The sequence below is a fragment of the Chrysochloris asiatica genome, unplaced genomic scaffold (assembly GCF_000296735.1).
Source record: "Chrysochloris asiatica unplaced genomic scaffold, ChrAsi1.0 scaffold00026, whole genome shotgun sequence".
In the NCBI taxonomy this organism is placed as follows: Eukaryota; Metazoa; Chordata; class Mammalia; order Afrosoricida; family Chrysochloridae; genus Chrysochloris; species Chrysochloris asiatica.
This window is the reverse complement of record NW_006408544.1, coordinates 3,652,025-3,668,564: the sequence shown is the minus strand read 5'-3', so window position 1 is coordinate 3,668,564 and position 16,540 is coordinate 3,652,025. Positions and strand designations below refer to the sequence as shown.

At 44.3% G+C, this 16,540-nt stretch overlaps 1 protein-coding gene across 1 annotated transcript in view; it reads right to left on the bottom strand.

Annotated features, from left to right (window-relative positions):
- Nucleotides 1-721: 721 nt before the first annotated feature.
- KDM4A (lysine (K)-specific demethylase 4A) overlaps nt 722-16,540 on the bottom strand; it is a 46,981-nt gene continuing 31,162 nt past the window's right edge. The window contains exons 13-21 of the mRNA XM_006839669.1: nt 15,933-16,137; nt 15,387-15,463; nt 14,817-14,872; nt 13,190-13,298; nt 12,678-12,863; nt 8,886-9,056; nt 2,698-2,817; nt 2,132-2,224; nt 722-2,007 (exon numbers count right to left, since the gene is read on the bottom strand). Coding sequence (XP_006839732.1) covers nt 1,867-2,007; nt 2,132-2,224; nt 2,698-2,817; nt 8,886-9,056; nt 12,678-12,863; nt 13,190-13,298; nt 14,817-14,872; nt 15,387-15,463; nt 15,933-16,137 — 1,158 coding nt within the window. The 3' untranslated portion in view covers nt 722-1,866. The remainder of the gene's footprint in view (nt 2,008-2,131; nt 2,225-2,697; nt 2,818-8,885; nt 9,057-12,677; nt 12,864-13,189; nt 13,299-14,816; nt 14,873-15,386; nt 15,464-15,932; nt 16,138-16,540) is intronic.

Genomic DNA, 16,540 nt, shown 5'->3' with positions numbered 1-16,540 from the left:
ACCCATAGCGACCCTCTACAGGGTTTCCGAGGCTGTAAATCTGTACGGGAACAGAAAGCCTCATCTTTCTCCCCTGGAGCAGCTGTTAGTTTCGAACTGCTGATCTTGAGGTTCATAGCCTGATTCATAATCACTACGCTACTAGAGCTCTTCTCCAAATATGTGTGCTGCCAGGACTCACTAATCAGGAAAGCTGGCTCCACCTAACCCCACCAGAATCCCAGTTGCTGGGCAAAAAAAGCCAGCTACCCCTTCTGGGCCCCAGGAAGGAGCTGGCATAGAAAAAGCACCTTTGAATCTTCACTCCTCCCTTCCCCCACAGACCAGGTAGCAGACACCTCTCAAGCCCAGGACACACAGCAGCACTGAGTAGTTGAGCTGACCAAACTTCTTCCCATACTTGGCCAGTGCCATGCTACAGACACTTCAAGCTGTCCACTTCAGTCCTCAGGGGCCCACCACACAGAAAGAATGGGACTCCCTCCAAGGAAGTTTCCCACCTACCACAGACAGAGAACCCCCAAGGCAGGGAAGCAAAAAGTCTCTCGTGACCAGAGGTGCTCTTATTCCCCATGGCCCAGCTGCTCAGCTAATACAGAGACAGAGGAAGGACCGAGACCTTTGGGACCTTTACCAATTCTTAAAACGGCCCTACCTCCAGAGCTCATGGCCCAGCCTGACCCTGGGCCACTCTGGCTCCTTGGGGCAGACACAGCCAATGCTCTGCTCAATACATTTTATTGCTAAGGACAAGCTAATGCACCGGTTTTCAAAATAATTTGGTTTATAGCGTTCATACGTAACAAAAAAAGGTAATTATAAATCTGGTTCTTGTATACACGGGGTATAGGTGTGAAACCCTCCAGTCCTGGGCCCAGGCAAACAAATTCATGAGGAGCAAAAACCTGTTTAACCCCTTCACTATTGCCCTCCAGTCTCCCTCCCACCCACACCCAACCAGTTCCCTCCCACCCCTAGACCAAAAGGCATATCTAAGTCTGCCCCTGGCCTCCAGTGGCCCCAATTCATCCTAATCCCCACCCCCAGCCCTTGCAATCATTACAAGTTTCTGTTCAAAAAAATCACCCATCAGGCTCTGCCTGCTTCCATCATTGAAACTCCTACTTTGGAATACTTCCCCACCCACACCCTCTAATACTGTGCCACAGAGACTCTGGGCCTAGAGTGATGTGGGACACCCCAATCATCTCAAGGGAGGACAAAGAGGTGGCATTAACTTGTTAGCACCTCAATACTGCAGCTTTGCCAGTACTCCTTCGAGGCTATTTCAAGCTGGACAGATGCCACAGCCATCTCCAGCCAGCCCCCAGGGGCCCTTACTCAGCTCAGCTGAGGGCAGAGTTTCACAGTTTGTTTGCCCTGCATTGGAAAGGAAGAAAGTAAAGGCCAGGGATTGGCAAAAGCTGGTCTAGACCACACATACGCACCCACACACATACAGACACACACACACACACACACACATAAATACAAAAAGAGGGATGGAGGCAGGCACCAGCACCTCTGCTTGTCAGTGCAGGTGACGGACAGGAAGCTAAGTCCTCGGCCAGGCACAGGGCCACCAGGCCAGCTAGCAGTTGACCCCATTATGGACCAGGGCCAGAGCAGCTACAGCATTCCAGTGCTGAGCCCCTCAGCTGGAGATCAGCCGGCTGATGTCACATGTCCAAGAATGGCTGTCCTTTCACTACAGCGGATGCAATGAGGGTGGGGTGAGAAGATGATGGGGTGGTTGTTTCATTCCTTTTCTTTTTACAACTTCAGAATTTCAGGTGTCTGCTGTGCTGTGGAACCCCAGAGTGCTCTTGCCATGATGGCTGGGAAGCTCTCGGCTCCTGGAAGCACCTACTCCATGATGGCCCGGTAGAGTGCAGGCTCGATATAATCTTCCCGGTATCTTGAGTTGATAACTCGCTGCCGTTTCTTTTCCTGTTTAACCTCTTTCTCCGTGAAAATCTCATTGAAGCGCATATCTGAGGCTACTGACTATAAAAGAATAGGCAAGCAGATGAGTACTTGATGGCCATCCACCTCAAGGAAAAAAAAAATGCTTTCCTTGTTCCCTCCCTTCCCAGGCAGGAACCAAGGGACACAGGAAACCCACACTCACCAGCCTAGACTTGACTCTCTTGGGAAGCTCTTCATCCAGCGTGTACACATCGTCTCTCTTAACCACAAGCTGTGAGCCATCTTCAAACTCCACCTACCAAAAATACAAAGCCCTTCTAGCTGCTAGGACATCTCCAGCTGGTTTCCAGGTCCATCAGTACAGTGACAATTTCCTGCAGCTTTAAGGAGCTCTGGTAGCATGGTGGTTACAAATCGGGTTGCTAACCTCAAGGTCAGCAATTCAAAACTACCAGCTGCTCTGTGGGAGAAAGATGAGGCTTTCTGCTCCTGTAAAGATTTACAACTTAGGAAACCCTGTGCAGGGTTGCTATGAGTCAGAACCAACTCCACAGCACGTAACAACAACAAAGGAAGGATTTAGAGAACACTGAAGTAAGGATAGTCGTGTCTGAATCCAGCCCAGGAAAGCTGGACATAGGGTATACCCCTAACTGTTACTTACCTACTAACTCTGGTAAGAGCAAAGTCTCACCTCAGGTCCAAAAGGAAACAATCAAATACCCCTCCCACCCTAACACACACTTTTCAGCAGGAATCCTTGGTTACCTGGTACATCTGAATGGGGTGGGAGGCCACAAACTTGGCTCCATAGACTTGGCCATCTGTCCATCTCACTTGGACGACTTCCCCTGCAGGGGGGGGGCCCAGTTGGAGACAGTCCTGGCTCTGAGGAAACAGGTAGGAGAGGGAACAGAAGGTCTACCTGAGTACAGTGGTGACTGCCATCTCCCCCAGAGGAAGAATGAACCAAACAAGGCAGGCCTCTCTGGGCTGAAAGATGAAACATTCCAGCCCGCCCCATATCTTTATCCCCTAATGCTTCTAGGTGATCAAAATAAGCAGCTATAATTACCCAGAAGCATAGGAGTAACATGCCGGAATCAAGAAACCTGCTCACGTTTTCTCAACGGTCCCCCCACAACAGTTCTCCAGGGCTCTGCTATGGAGAAATGCTACAACTGTACTGCACTCAACTATATTCTAAATAAGTCAACAGAAAAGGTAAGAAAAGATCACCTACTTGGGCTTCAGAACTTTAACTTGTTCCCACATACCCTTGGGTAGCGAGTGGGGTCATTCCCAACACAGGGCGTGGTATATAGTGAGAAGTTAATTTATGAGCATGTGAACTGGATGAAAGGTCTGAAAGAAAACTCAGGGCACGGGTCTGTCCAGAAGTCTGATGGGTGTCTTGAGGAAAAGTACCTGTGTAGTTGTGAGTACAACTAGCTGGGGTTTTCCTTCCTTGTTTTTTTTTTTTTTTTTTTCCCATGAAATACCCTTTTTACTTAAAAAAATAAATGACTAATAGACAAACTATGGTTTTTCAGACTTGGGTAAAGGTTAGTCCCTGACTTAGGATGTATCTGAGTTACAATGTACCACACAGTGGAACAAACTTTATCATTAGGAATATGTTACAGCACATAACATGATGAGGTTATCATTGTCAATTGTTCATTTGTAGACATTCAATTTTATGATTGTTCAAAAGTGCTAGATTTATAAAGACCATGACAATAAAAGCAGTAATAATGAAAACTGAAAAAAAAAAGAGAAGTAAGGTATTCAACTTTCATCAAAACCAACTGACAACGGAGTCATTGGACCAGAGAAACCTGTCAAAGATCAGGGACTAACTGTATTTAACAGACATCTTGAAATTTGAAAAATAAATGAAGTAAGCTTGTTACTTTAAGGAAAATTACTACTGTAGCTGTTGCCAATAATAAAGTTTAAATTTTCAAGCGAAAATGAGAATTTTAGAACACTGTACTACCTTTATTTTTGAAAATTAAAATTCTACTGATAGTAACAAATGGGACGTTTTATATACTGTATCCTAACAACCTTCAGAAGATCTGCCTGACTCAGCTTATCAATATTTTCTAAATGACCAATGTATAATGTTAGAAAATCAGGCATTCTCATTGTAAGGAAAGCTAATAGATTTTAATGTAACAGAGTATCAAAAGTTGGAAACTGACATGCTTTCAGATTCCACACTACAACTAATCTTTAGAAACTACAGCTTTAACCCTTGTACCACGACCAGGCAAAGATACAACAATGAAAGAAAATTATCAACTAATATCCTTCATAAACATAAATGCAAAACTTCTCAACAAAATCCTATCCTAGCCAATAGAATTCAACAACATATCAAAAAAGTAATTAATATCATGACCAAGTGGAATTCATTCCAGGGATGCAAGGATGGTTCAATATTTGAAAAACAACCAATATAATCCATCATATAAATAAAACAAGGGGCTCTGGTAGCGTAGTGGTTACGAATCGGGCTGTGAACCTTAAGGTCAGCGGTTCGAAACTACCAGCTGCTCCGCAGGAGAAAGATGAGGCTTTCTACTCCCGTAAAGATTTACACCCTCGGAAACCCTGTACAGGGTCGCTATGGGTTGGACCCGACTCGATGGCACTTTACAACAACAACAACAACAATAAATAAAACAAAGGAAAAGACCACATGATCTTATCGATTGATGCAGAAGAGACATTTGACAAAATACAAAGTCCATTCCTGATAAAACACTCAACACAGTAGAGATCGAAGGGAAATGCCTCATAAATGCAAATCCAACAATCAATATTACTCTCAATGGAGAGAAACTGGCAGCATTCCCTTTGCAAACAGGAATCAGGCAAGGATGCCCTTTTATCATCACTCCTACTATTTAATATTGTGTTTTAAGTGTTAGCCAGAGATAAAAGCAAGAAAGGGAATTTAAAGGCACCAAAATTGGCAAAGAAAGAAAACTCTGAAAACAGCCTAATATAAGGACCAATTTCAATATTTAAAAAATGTTGGGCCTACTGGTCAGAAAAAGACTGGAGGAAACTGAAACTGTGGCCCTCGACCACCCTTCAGGTCTGGAAAGGAACACACCCTCTTTCGGCCAAGCAGTAGATAGGTATATAGGGGGAACATCACCACTAGTAAGATACGCAAACTATGAACGATGAACAGTCAACCATTCAAAATCAAAGGAGAAGGGATGGGAAGCTAGGTGGAAGGGAAACAGGAGCCACAGCAGGATGTTCCACAGAGGGGATTGTAATAATTGAGATGAAACAAAGTGTTTTTTTATTGGGTGTAAAACTAATGATCTTGTGTGTAAACTTTCACTCAATTCACAATAATAAAAAAGGAAGATGACATTCAGAGAAGCCAACAAACGTACAAAGAAATGTGTATGATCATTACCCATGGTTGTTGTTAGGGGTCATCAAGTCCGTACCAGGGACTCACAGTGGCCCTATGCACAACAGAACGAAACAATGCCGGGTCCTGGGGCAACCTCACAATCACTGCTGTCTTAGTCCATCGGTGCTACCACTGTGCCAATCCAGCTTGTGGGGTGGTCTGCCTCTTTTTCTCTGACCCTCCAATTTATCAAACATGATATCCTTCTCCAGGGACTGGTCCCTCCTGATGATATATCTAAAGTATGAGAGCTGAACTTTGGTCATCCTAGCTTCCAAGGAGCATTCTGGCTGTACTTCTTCCAACACAGATTTGTTTGTTCTTTTGGCAATCCATGGTACTTTTAATATTCTTTTCCAACACCATTAACTCAAATGCATCAATTCTTCTACAGTCTTCCTTATTCACTGCCCAATTTCACATGCATATGAGGTTATCGTCAGGTGCACCTTAGTCCTCAAACTGACATCTTTGTTCATCAACACTTTAAAAAGGTCTTGTGTATCAGATTTGCCTAATGCATTAAGTCGTTTGACTTCTTAACTGCTGCATACGTAAGTGTTGATGGTTGATCCTAGCAAAATGAAATCTTTTGACAACTTCAATCTTTTCTCCACTGATACAGATGTTGTTTATTGGTCCAGTGGTGAGGATTTTTGTTTTCTTTACATTGCGATGCAATCCATACTGAAGGCTGTGATCTTTGATCTTCATCAGTAAATATTTTACGTCCTCTTAACTTTCAGTAAGCAAGGTTGCATCATCTGCATATCAAACAGGTTATTAATGAGTCTTCCTCCAATCCTGATGACATGTTTTCCTTCACATAATCCAGTTTCTTGAATCATTTGTTCAGCATACAGATAGAGTTAAGTATGGTAAAAGAATACAACCCTGGCACACACCTTTCCTAATTTTACACCATTTAGTGTTCCCTTGTTATGTTCAAACAATTGCCTCGTGGTCTATGTACAGGTTCCTCATGAGCACAATGAAGTGTTCCGGAATAGTCATACTTCACACAATGTTGTACATAACTTGTCATGTTCCACACAACTGAAAGACTTTGGTAGTCAGTAAAGCACAGGTAAACATCTTTTTGGAATTTTCTGCTTTCAGCAAGACACATCTGACATCAGTGATGATATATATCCCTCTGAGAGTTCTCTGTCAATGTATGTTTGCAGCCGTAAAACTTTGCTCATGTGGGATATCATTGTATTGTTCAATGATTACTGCATTCCATTGGGTCACCTCTCTTTGGACTAGGCATAAATATGGGATGTCGTCCAGTCAGTTGGCCAGGTAGTTGTCTACCAAATTTCTTGGCATAGATTAAGTGAGTACCTCCAGTGCCACATCAGCTTGTTTCAAGATTTCCATTTGTATTCCACCTATTTCCGGTGCCTTGTGCTTTGCCAATGTCTTCAGTACACCTTGGACTTCTACCTTCAGGATCATTGGCTCTTGATCATATGCTACCTCATGAAATGGTTGAACATCGACCATTTCTTTTTGGTACAGTGAATCTCTGTATTCCTTCCATCTTCTTTTGATGCTTTCTGCATCATTAAATAATTTGCCCAGACTAAATGGGACGGAAGTAATTAGTAATGCATGCTCAACCTTGGAAAAACATGGCTTTGTGTTACAGGGATCAAGGCATAGTCTGAAGAGGGGAAATAATACTAAGATGCTTGGCTGCCTTATGAATGAGAAGCTTCCCTTGCCTACTATTGTAAAATAGACATTTGAGTGGAATAGAAAGAAATGTCATGAAACCTGATTACAGAAAGCTTGTAGGCCCATCTTCAATCTATAACTGATTGGAATACCTAAAAAGGAATACCTGGGAAAAAAAAAAAAAAACACCAAAAACTGACTGTAATACCTAAAAGGGGTTTTAGAACTTGCCCAGTGAAATAAGTCTCTTGCAGAGCCTTTATAGGTGGAATCCTGAGCCCCATCCAGAACCTTTTGAGGGGGGACATTCCCACTAGAAAGGACATGCAGACCAGCCTGAAACAGCTAGAACAACAGAAGATACATCTTCAAAGAAAGATCATCAGGAAAAACCCAAAACAAAAATGTCAGCATGACTGGCTACTACAAGAATAAGCAAATTGTTCACCAGGAAGCCATCAAGGCAAGTAATCAAGTTCCTTCAGGACAAACTCCCACCTCCCCAAGACTGAAACTCAAAGGGAACACATGAGCAGGCATGTAAGCTTGCTAACAACCACACTGGTCTACTAGTGAGTAGAAGGGGGGAAAGGCAGCAATGAAGAAATGGGCTAAGTTCAACCACAGTCCATGGACTCCCACTGACTTAGAGAGAGAGAAGAGGAAGGTCTGGTTCGTCCAAAGTGTGGTGAGACCTGGGAACACCTGAGCCCATGGACAAGGACATAGCCACGGAGGGTTAGAGCTGAGAGTGAAGCATCCAACTTTTATGAAGTCAGGGGAGATGCACAAGAACACCAAACTTGCAGATAATACCCATTTGACCTAGCCTCGATGGCTTGATGATCAGAACTCGACTAGAGGAATAAATGAGATGGAGACAGAGATGGGGTCATGGAGAGAGGGAGCAGCCGAGGACTCTAGATCCATGGAAAGAGAGGGACAGAGAGCTGGTGTCCAGGAGGTAGACTTGCAGAATGTGCGGTATGGTGGTTTAAGTTGTTATATATGCCTTAGGGTTTAAAAAAAACAACTATGTTTTGTTAAACTTTCACTCAATACACAATAAAAACATCAAAATAATAATAATTTGCCCAGAGAATCCTTCAATACTTCAAGTCAGGACTTGCGGTTTTTCTTCAGTTCCCTCAGCTTGAGAAATGCTGAGCATGTTCTTCCCTCTTGGTTTCTAATTCTAGGTCTTCGCACATTTCTTTATTTGACTTCACCTTCTCGAGCTGACCTTTGAAATTTTCCGTTCAACTCCTATACCTCTTCACTTCTTCCATTTGCTTTAGCATGTCTACATTGCAGTTAGTCTCAGAGTCTCTCTTCTGACATCCATTTTAGTCTTTTCCTTCTTTCCTGTCTTCTTAATGACCTTTTGCTTTCTCCCTGTATGATGTTCTTGATGTCATCCCATGACTCTTAGTCTTCAGTTTTTAGTGTCTAAAAAGCAGACTCCATACATCAACTAAAGGGGCATGATAAGAAGAGAGAAAATTCTCCCCAAATCACACAGCAAATAAGCACTCAACAAACAATGTAGCTGGTATTGGTACACTGGCTCAATTTCAAATGGAAATACAAGCCATGTTTCCAAGAACTGCAGAAATTCCTGATTTTACAAGCTTCTAGAGGAAGTGAGTACATTAGCACCACACAACTTTTTTTTGCAAAGGAAGAGCAGTAAAAATGCCTCTTCTAGTTCAGTAACCAACTACTCCTGGGAGGATCAGACCATGGACTTGGACAGACAATCTACCAGCCTAAAGATATCTGCCCCTACCCCAAGCTGCCCACCACAGCGCCTTGCAGACATTACCACTATGTCCTCAGGGTAGAGATTGTCGCTAAAAGAGCCATCATCAAAGTTGACTTCATAAAAGGTTTCGGTGGTGAGTCTGACCACCTCACACTGGTAAAAGCGTCCGTTCTTGTGCTTGCTAATGACCTTCTGGCCTGCAGTAATGCTCAACAAGGCCCCCTTGGCACGCTGAAAAGAAACAGAGGGTTGGGTTACAAGGATAGGCTTGGAAATTGGGAACCAAGATTGGTTGGTCCCTCTTTACTAAACATGAGAATGGAAAAGTAAAAAGGAGAGAGACAGAAATTGAAACACTCCTTTCTAGTAATCCACATTCCAGCCAAGACTTTGGAAGAAACCAGTGTCCTATTTTCCTCCATAAATTTGGCTGCTCCCTAACTCCTAGTCCACAATTGGTCCTAATACCATACTGTCTCACCCCAAACTCCCAGACTCCTCTGGCTTCCCTACTGTCAACAGAAATAGTACAGACCTAGTAATGTCTATAATGTCACAGCTTAGATACACATCGAAGTAGAAAATCAGTAAGTGATCTGAAGCCTAGGGCCCCAGACAGGCTCCACACAGAGCATAGTACTAACTCCATTCACAGGGCCAGGGCACAGGGACCGAGGTGACCTGAATGTCCCTAACTGCATATGACAATACGTCTACAAAGCCCCTGCCATCTTCTAGTACCCTTAAATCACCTTCTCATTCAGAATTTGCCCGTTGGCACAAATCGAACACAGGGCATTTTAACAGGTTTTCCTACTCCTAATTTTGCCCACCTTCCTTCCCAGAAGCCAAAGCGATTCTTTAAAAGCTGAAGTCAAATACTGTCACTCTTCTAACATCTTCCAACAGATTCCACCTCATGCAGATTTAGAGCTACTCCCACTACCTTTTTAGCTTCATGTCCCATCATTCCTCCCCAACCTCCGGGAACTCTGCTCCAGCCATGCTGAACTCCTTGCTGTTTTGTGAAAGTGCATGTCATGTGTCTTCTCACCTCAGGGTCTTTGTATTGTTATTTCCCTCTGCCTGAAATGCTATTATCCCAGTTATCTGCACACTGGTGGCCCCCTCACTCTGTCAACTTAATGCCACTGTTGCTTATTTCATCCTCTCCCACCTCCCTTTTCAGACTTTACTTGTATCTACTTCACTTGTCACCATCTGATATACTTCTTTCCTATGCATGTTTCAGCTATTCTAGATGCTCTCAAAGGGCAGGAGCATCTTTATCGTGTCCACCCATATTAGTCCCAGGTCCTAAGACTGTGCTTGGCACACAGCAAATGTGCTCCCAATTTTCTCACAGCAATCTAGAGCTGCCAAATTAAAGCTGTGGTATGCTATTGACAATCATAACATCACTACTCTGCTCATGACAAACACCACAGCTGGGACTCAGTGCTACTTCAGTCTTTTACTCCTCCCGTCTCATTCTCACCATGACTATTTTCTCATGTTCCCTAGCTCCCAACCACACCCCTGACCACTTCTCAACCTCAATAACCACCTTATGAAAAAGAAGGAGACAACCAGCCAAAATGGGCTTTTCCGTGATGCCAATGGTGTAGTGAAAAGCTTGCTCCTCTGGGATGGCACTCAACTGTAGCCTTTATGACTGTATTTACCACCTTGTTAATGTGCCTTTCCATGACTGTCTCTTCTACTATACCGTGAACTATTTGGATGAGTACTTAACTATGGTGGAGGTCTCTATTTGGATGAGTACTTACTATGAGACTAGAGTTTTACATAAAAATGTTCTTAATTCCTCAATCAACAAATATTTAATGAGGACCTATGATATACCAAGGATATTGGGCTAATCTTTATTATCCTACTATTCAGTAGGAAATGGTAGAGAATTCTAGAATCTTTCTTGTTTAACTGTTATGAATACATCTTTCTCACGAGCTACTGGAATTGTGTATTTCTTCATCTAGTAACCATCCACAAGTGTTAACCAGTGTCTCATACACAGCTATACATTTTTCTTTCAACTTTCTGCCCTCTGAAATGAAAGAACTCTACCAGATGGCGGAGGTGCAGTGGACACTTCTGGTGCCAAGGTATCCAGAAGGATGAGGCCTTTCAGTATGTGTGGGAGTCATGTCACACACAAGAAATCAAGAACATCCCCCTGGGACAAACAATTGGTTTCATCTCCCATTTTCAGTCTTTTACAGGAGGAGTTTTATATTAAGACAAACTATGAGAGGATTATAAGATGTGTGATCAAATATGTTGTCTTTTCTTAAATGTGTCCACTTTTCAGTTAGTCTGGAGACCACTCCTGCACAAGCTCCTATGGAATTCTGCTGAGTAACAATGACATCAAAACCCTCAGGCCCTCCCAGTCAGTTCAGTGTTTTCCTCTCTTAAACTGTGCTAGGATGCCAACTCTATAGGGTGGTATGGATGAGGCGATTAACCTGAATATACAAGAGGCTCTCCAATGCCCTGGGGGTCCTTTGCACTACACTATGTTAGCCTGCTCCCCCTACATAAATGTTTGACTTCTATACCTATACTTGCCTTTTCTTTTTCCACTGTCTCAGACAAACGAAGACATCTAACTATTCCTTCCCCAAACTCATCATCACTAACTCTCATGGGACCATTCATCCCAGCACATACTATATGTTTGGCACTCTGTTGGATGCCTTCCTTAGATTTTTATTTGTCATCATCAAACCATGTTACTTAGAGACTCAGATTACATGGTTTGCTCATACAATTAACACATCAAAGCCAGGGAACAAATCAGATCTTTTAACTAAATCCTATGGTCATCTTCCCTCCTCCAGACCTAAACCATCAACCACTCTCCTTTCTTATCTTAGATCCTCTGTCAACATCTTCACTTCATATTCTTTCTCCATCCCTCTTCCCGACACTGATCACCAAACTGCATCAATTCTACATGTTGTAGGACCTCAGGATTAGATGTGCCCCAAAACTCCATCTAATGTGCTCCTGATTCACACCTCATTTCTCCCCGAAGCTAACTGGTCCTCCTGCCTCACATTCTTATTGCTTGAATTCTCTCTTCAAACACCACCAGAGTAATTGCTGAAAATTAATAGTTTAAAATAATATCTGACAAGAGAGGGAAAACTCTTAAGTACAACAGCCAGAGCACTTATCCTCTGGGACTGACTTGCCTTCCAACTTTATCCACTGCAATGTTCCCAACACCAGCCTTGCTTTTCATTCTTCTAGGCCCTGCTCATTCTGCTTCTATAGCCTTGAATACCCCCTTCTTCACAATTTCCACTCATCATTTAAGACCCACTTTAAATCCCATCTTCTCACCAAACTCTTTCGGAACTCCTCGAATGAAAATAACTAAAAGTAAAAGCTTCTATGTCTAAGCTCCACCATTTAGAGAATTCCAATAATCTCTGCTAAATGGTTGTTTGTTGTTCATGGTGAATTGTTGGGTTCTTTCCCTGCTAAGTTTACAACATTCACAGAGTTTCTACTATGTTCCCAACCCTGTGTTAAGTAATAAGGGCACCTATCAATAAGCTACAGACCCTTGAGGCCTTTATCTTGCTGAAGACACAAGCACACAGACAATCATTAAGAAATCAACCGTAAGCAGTTTGGTGCCACTGAATCATGAAGGCAGGCGGAGGGCTGGATGGGGGCCATCTCTTAATCCCTTATTTATTCTCTCTCTCCATCAAGCATTATACAGCAGGAAATACTTGCTGAAACAGTAAATGGATAGCATCCAGAGAAAACGATCCTGAACTCTGTCCAGAGGATTCCAAAACAGACCCCCCTTACCTCCAAATTAGGAATCTTGTGCCGAAAGCAGGTGATGAAAACAACAAAAGGCCAGTCATCTGGCTGCATCATCACTCCAGCAGCCTGAGCACAGCTCACGTGGAAGGCAGTTGGGCAACGGCCGTGAGAACACTGCACACAGCAGCCAGCAGCTCTTTTCCTCCGCTTCTTACAGAAGACACATTTCTGCAGAACAGAAGGAGCGGGACAATTACCCCAGAAACTAACAGCACAGCCTCCTCCCCTGCTCCCCGACCCACTTACATAGAGAAAAATGAGCACAAGCCAACCTCCTTCCCAAAACACAAGGGCACAGATACCCTCTTTTAATCTTATATTTAATGACTAACACCTTCATTAAGTCATTTTAGCCAGAGGGCAATAATCACAAAATTAAACAAAAACCAAGAGGGCAAAGAATGCTCTCAGAAATGGTATGCACGCTTCCACCCAGAGACTTGTAAATGAGGTCATCATATAGAAAGTCCATCAGCCCACTGCTTGTCACTCACCAGTTTGAAGCGGGGCAGAGGGATTTTGCTCACATCTACTGGACTTCTTTCTGCAATGTTGACAAACCTTGCTTCCAGAATTGCTACAGCACAGGAGACGTGGACCCACCTGCCAAAAGCAGAGGCTACCTCAGAAACCTGTGTCAGAGACCATGGCCTGCCAATGGTGTTTCCTCCCTAACCTAATAGAGTCCACCAAGGTTAAGAATCAGTACTGTCTTAGCACAAGCTCCAGGGAAGCCACAAGTTATGGGGCAGATCCCTTACACTGCCTGATGCTTCTGGCACCACCAACTCACTCAAAATCTACCGCAAACTGGGCAGCGCCATAGACAGTTGGCTGCAGCAGATTTCAGAGGGTAAAAATCAACTGGAGAGCTTTACATGGACCTTTTTTACCCCAGGACCTGGGTGACATTTGAAAATGTCTCCAACTGTGCTCCAATCAGGCTGTAATCACACCTTTGCTCAAACCTTCCTCCACTCCCAACCCAGACTAAATGACCTCACTCTTCTGTTGCCTGTACCCACATCAGATTCACTCTTTCAGATGTGGCTCAAGCCCCATGACCTCTGTGAAGTCTGCTCAGTGGACATCCTTAGAGAATCACAGTAAGTTCTAGGCATTTTGGGAAAATGCCATGTGTCAAGATGAGCACAACTAAAAAGTGCTCTTAAATTCAAAGGCCAGGGGAAAACCTACAGACTAATGGTGTTGGTGTAACATTGGGAGTGGGAACAGACTGGTTGTGTGTGGCCCTGGAAAGCAGAGCCAAGAATTTCAAGGTAAAGGTGGGAGGCTCAAGCAGAACCTTTTCCACTCGGAATCAGAAAGACATCTAACTGAGCTATCCTGCAACAGAACATAGAGCGTTCAAGTAATAGCAGCAAGAGTCTTTACAGCAGTGGAAACAGCCAACAGAAAGACTATCCATTGGGAACGGAGGCAAGTTCTCACTGGAGGTTAGCTGAGCACTGGTTGCCCATCAACCTGTCACTATCCCCTAGACAGTCCACTCTTCCAGAGCACAATCTTCATCTGTCATATGTCTCTAGCTAGGAATTAAACACAACATTGGACACAAAGATGTTGCTCAGTGAAAATGGGCTATCTGACAGCTGAGCAGCTCAACTCAGGATCCCTATGACCAGATACTTCTGCTGGTTTTATTTAATAGTGCATGGGTTTGGTTGAGGGTCTCCAGTCTTCCATGAGGCCATTCAGCCTCATTTCAAACAGCATATCTAAACCAGAGAGAGCATGCCATGTGCAAAACACTCACTGGCCCACTGGCCCCAACTGTGACAAAATAATGGTCCTCATTTCCAGGTCATGAAGTTGCTGCAGCCAGTGATGACCACAGGGTCTTCATGCCCCCATGAGTTCACCCTTAACTCTTCTAAGACGACGTTATTTACACCACTGCTCAGAGTGGACGTTGGAGTTAGCCAAATCTGGGACTTAGGGGCTTCTTCCCTTGGCATCCCATTTTTAAAAATCTGTTCCTCTGAGATGTGATCACAACTTCCCAAATCCTCTCCAGTCATTGAGATGAGCAGCGAGGCCTCTGAAGGCTGTTTCAAAATGAAGCTCATGCACGCTGAGACCATCCACAAAACACCTCACCTGTCATCATTTGCTCTCTGCAGCGCTCCTCCTCGCAATGAGCATAAACAGCAGTCCTGCCAAGAAAAAAGAGGGGAGGACAGTGGCTACCACCAAGTCATCAGTATCCAGTCTGTTCTCCCCCAGACTTCCTTTGGATAACTGAAGCCTCAACCAAAAAAGCAGCATGTGGGGCTTAACCTACACAGCCCCTGTAACCAGGACACCCCTGTGGGAAGACGGAGAGGCCACTTGGACCTTACTTATTAGCATAGTCCAATTCATTGTTTCTGAACAAGAGCACCAAAACACTGCTGTTCAGATTAGAGCTCTACGGACCTCTGATTGCTTCCTATGTGGGCCACTGCCTAGTTCCATGGGTTCCACTTGGTTCCAACGTGCACCATCTGAGAGCCCGAATCCAAGGTTCCACCCCAGACACTAAGTTCTGTAAAGGTAGTGGTGGTTCCTCCTCAGCCTTCCACATGGGAATGCATTCGGACAGCACCACACAGCAGATGCTCTGTAGATTGGTGAGTCTCTAAAGGCCAAGTTTCACGGGGACAACAGTAATAGTATGGGAGCACTCACCTCCTCCAGGGCATTGGCTGAACACCGAGAACACATCCAGTCTTCAGAAGCCTTGGCAGGGGGGACCCCATAGCAACCTAACAGGGACACAGTGACAAGCAAACTAAATCTAGAGTCGGAACTGTAGAGTTGCAACTCTTTCCCATAAACCACTTCACAAAGCTGCAACCAAACTGACCACAAATCCCTGAATCTAGAGTCAGCGCTCCCAAGGTCAGCTAAGGTGACAGTGTGGTCCAGTTATGTGAAAGGTCAGGAACTGTAGTCACTAAGGGTACAGTGAATAGTGGGGACAAATCTCTGATATGTATACCCAAGAAGACACCTCTTAATTGCAGGGATCAGAAGAACTCTGGACTCCTGCAGTCCTTAAAGACAATGAACCCCAGAATCAATCAGCCACAAACTCCTCAACAACTTGCAAACAATCTTTGTATTCAGGGCTAGGGGAGGATGGAGGAGACCAAGAGGTGGCAAAGACTTTGACAGTGAGAAGATCCACACTCCCTGGGACCAGGACAAAGAAAAATGGCGAGAAGCACTCACTAGCATGGACGCGGACACTGCACTTCTTGCAGGAGACCAGAATGCTGGTGCCATCCTCCTCAAGGTAAGGGGTGGAAAGGTTGATGTCTGTGCTACAACCAGTCGAGGTGAAACACATTTCTGGAATCAATGGCTTGGTCCTCTGCTTCTGGGGGGCCAAATCCGGCACACTCCCACAGTTCTGAGTAAGGCCTCCGAACTCAACCTGAGAGGAGAGAGCAAGTGTACACCTCCGTAAACACATGTCTATGCTCTTAGTTTTCCACCTGCTCCATCAGCAGATAGCGGCTCTCTGATGATGTGACTATGGCTGAGGCTCCCGGGTGCACAGCCATTATCCCGGAGCTGCTAATTGAAGTTACCTCTAATGACTCAAATTCAATTTCTCACTGCAGCATCAAACATAGGCCCCTAGGGGACAACTGAGAAAAGGAAGCCAGGGTAAGAGGCATCTGGGATTTCAATCTTTTCAAACAAAGTGGTAATAAAATGCATGGAGATGTTAGCAGATAGGCTAGCTTATGGGCTCCCCTATGTACTTCACCCCATGGTGGCCCCATCCAGGGAGCTTCCCCAGAGCAGGAGGTCCTAATGGGCCAACATTCATT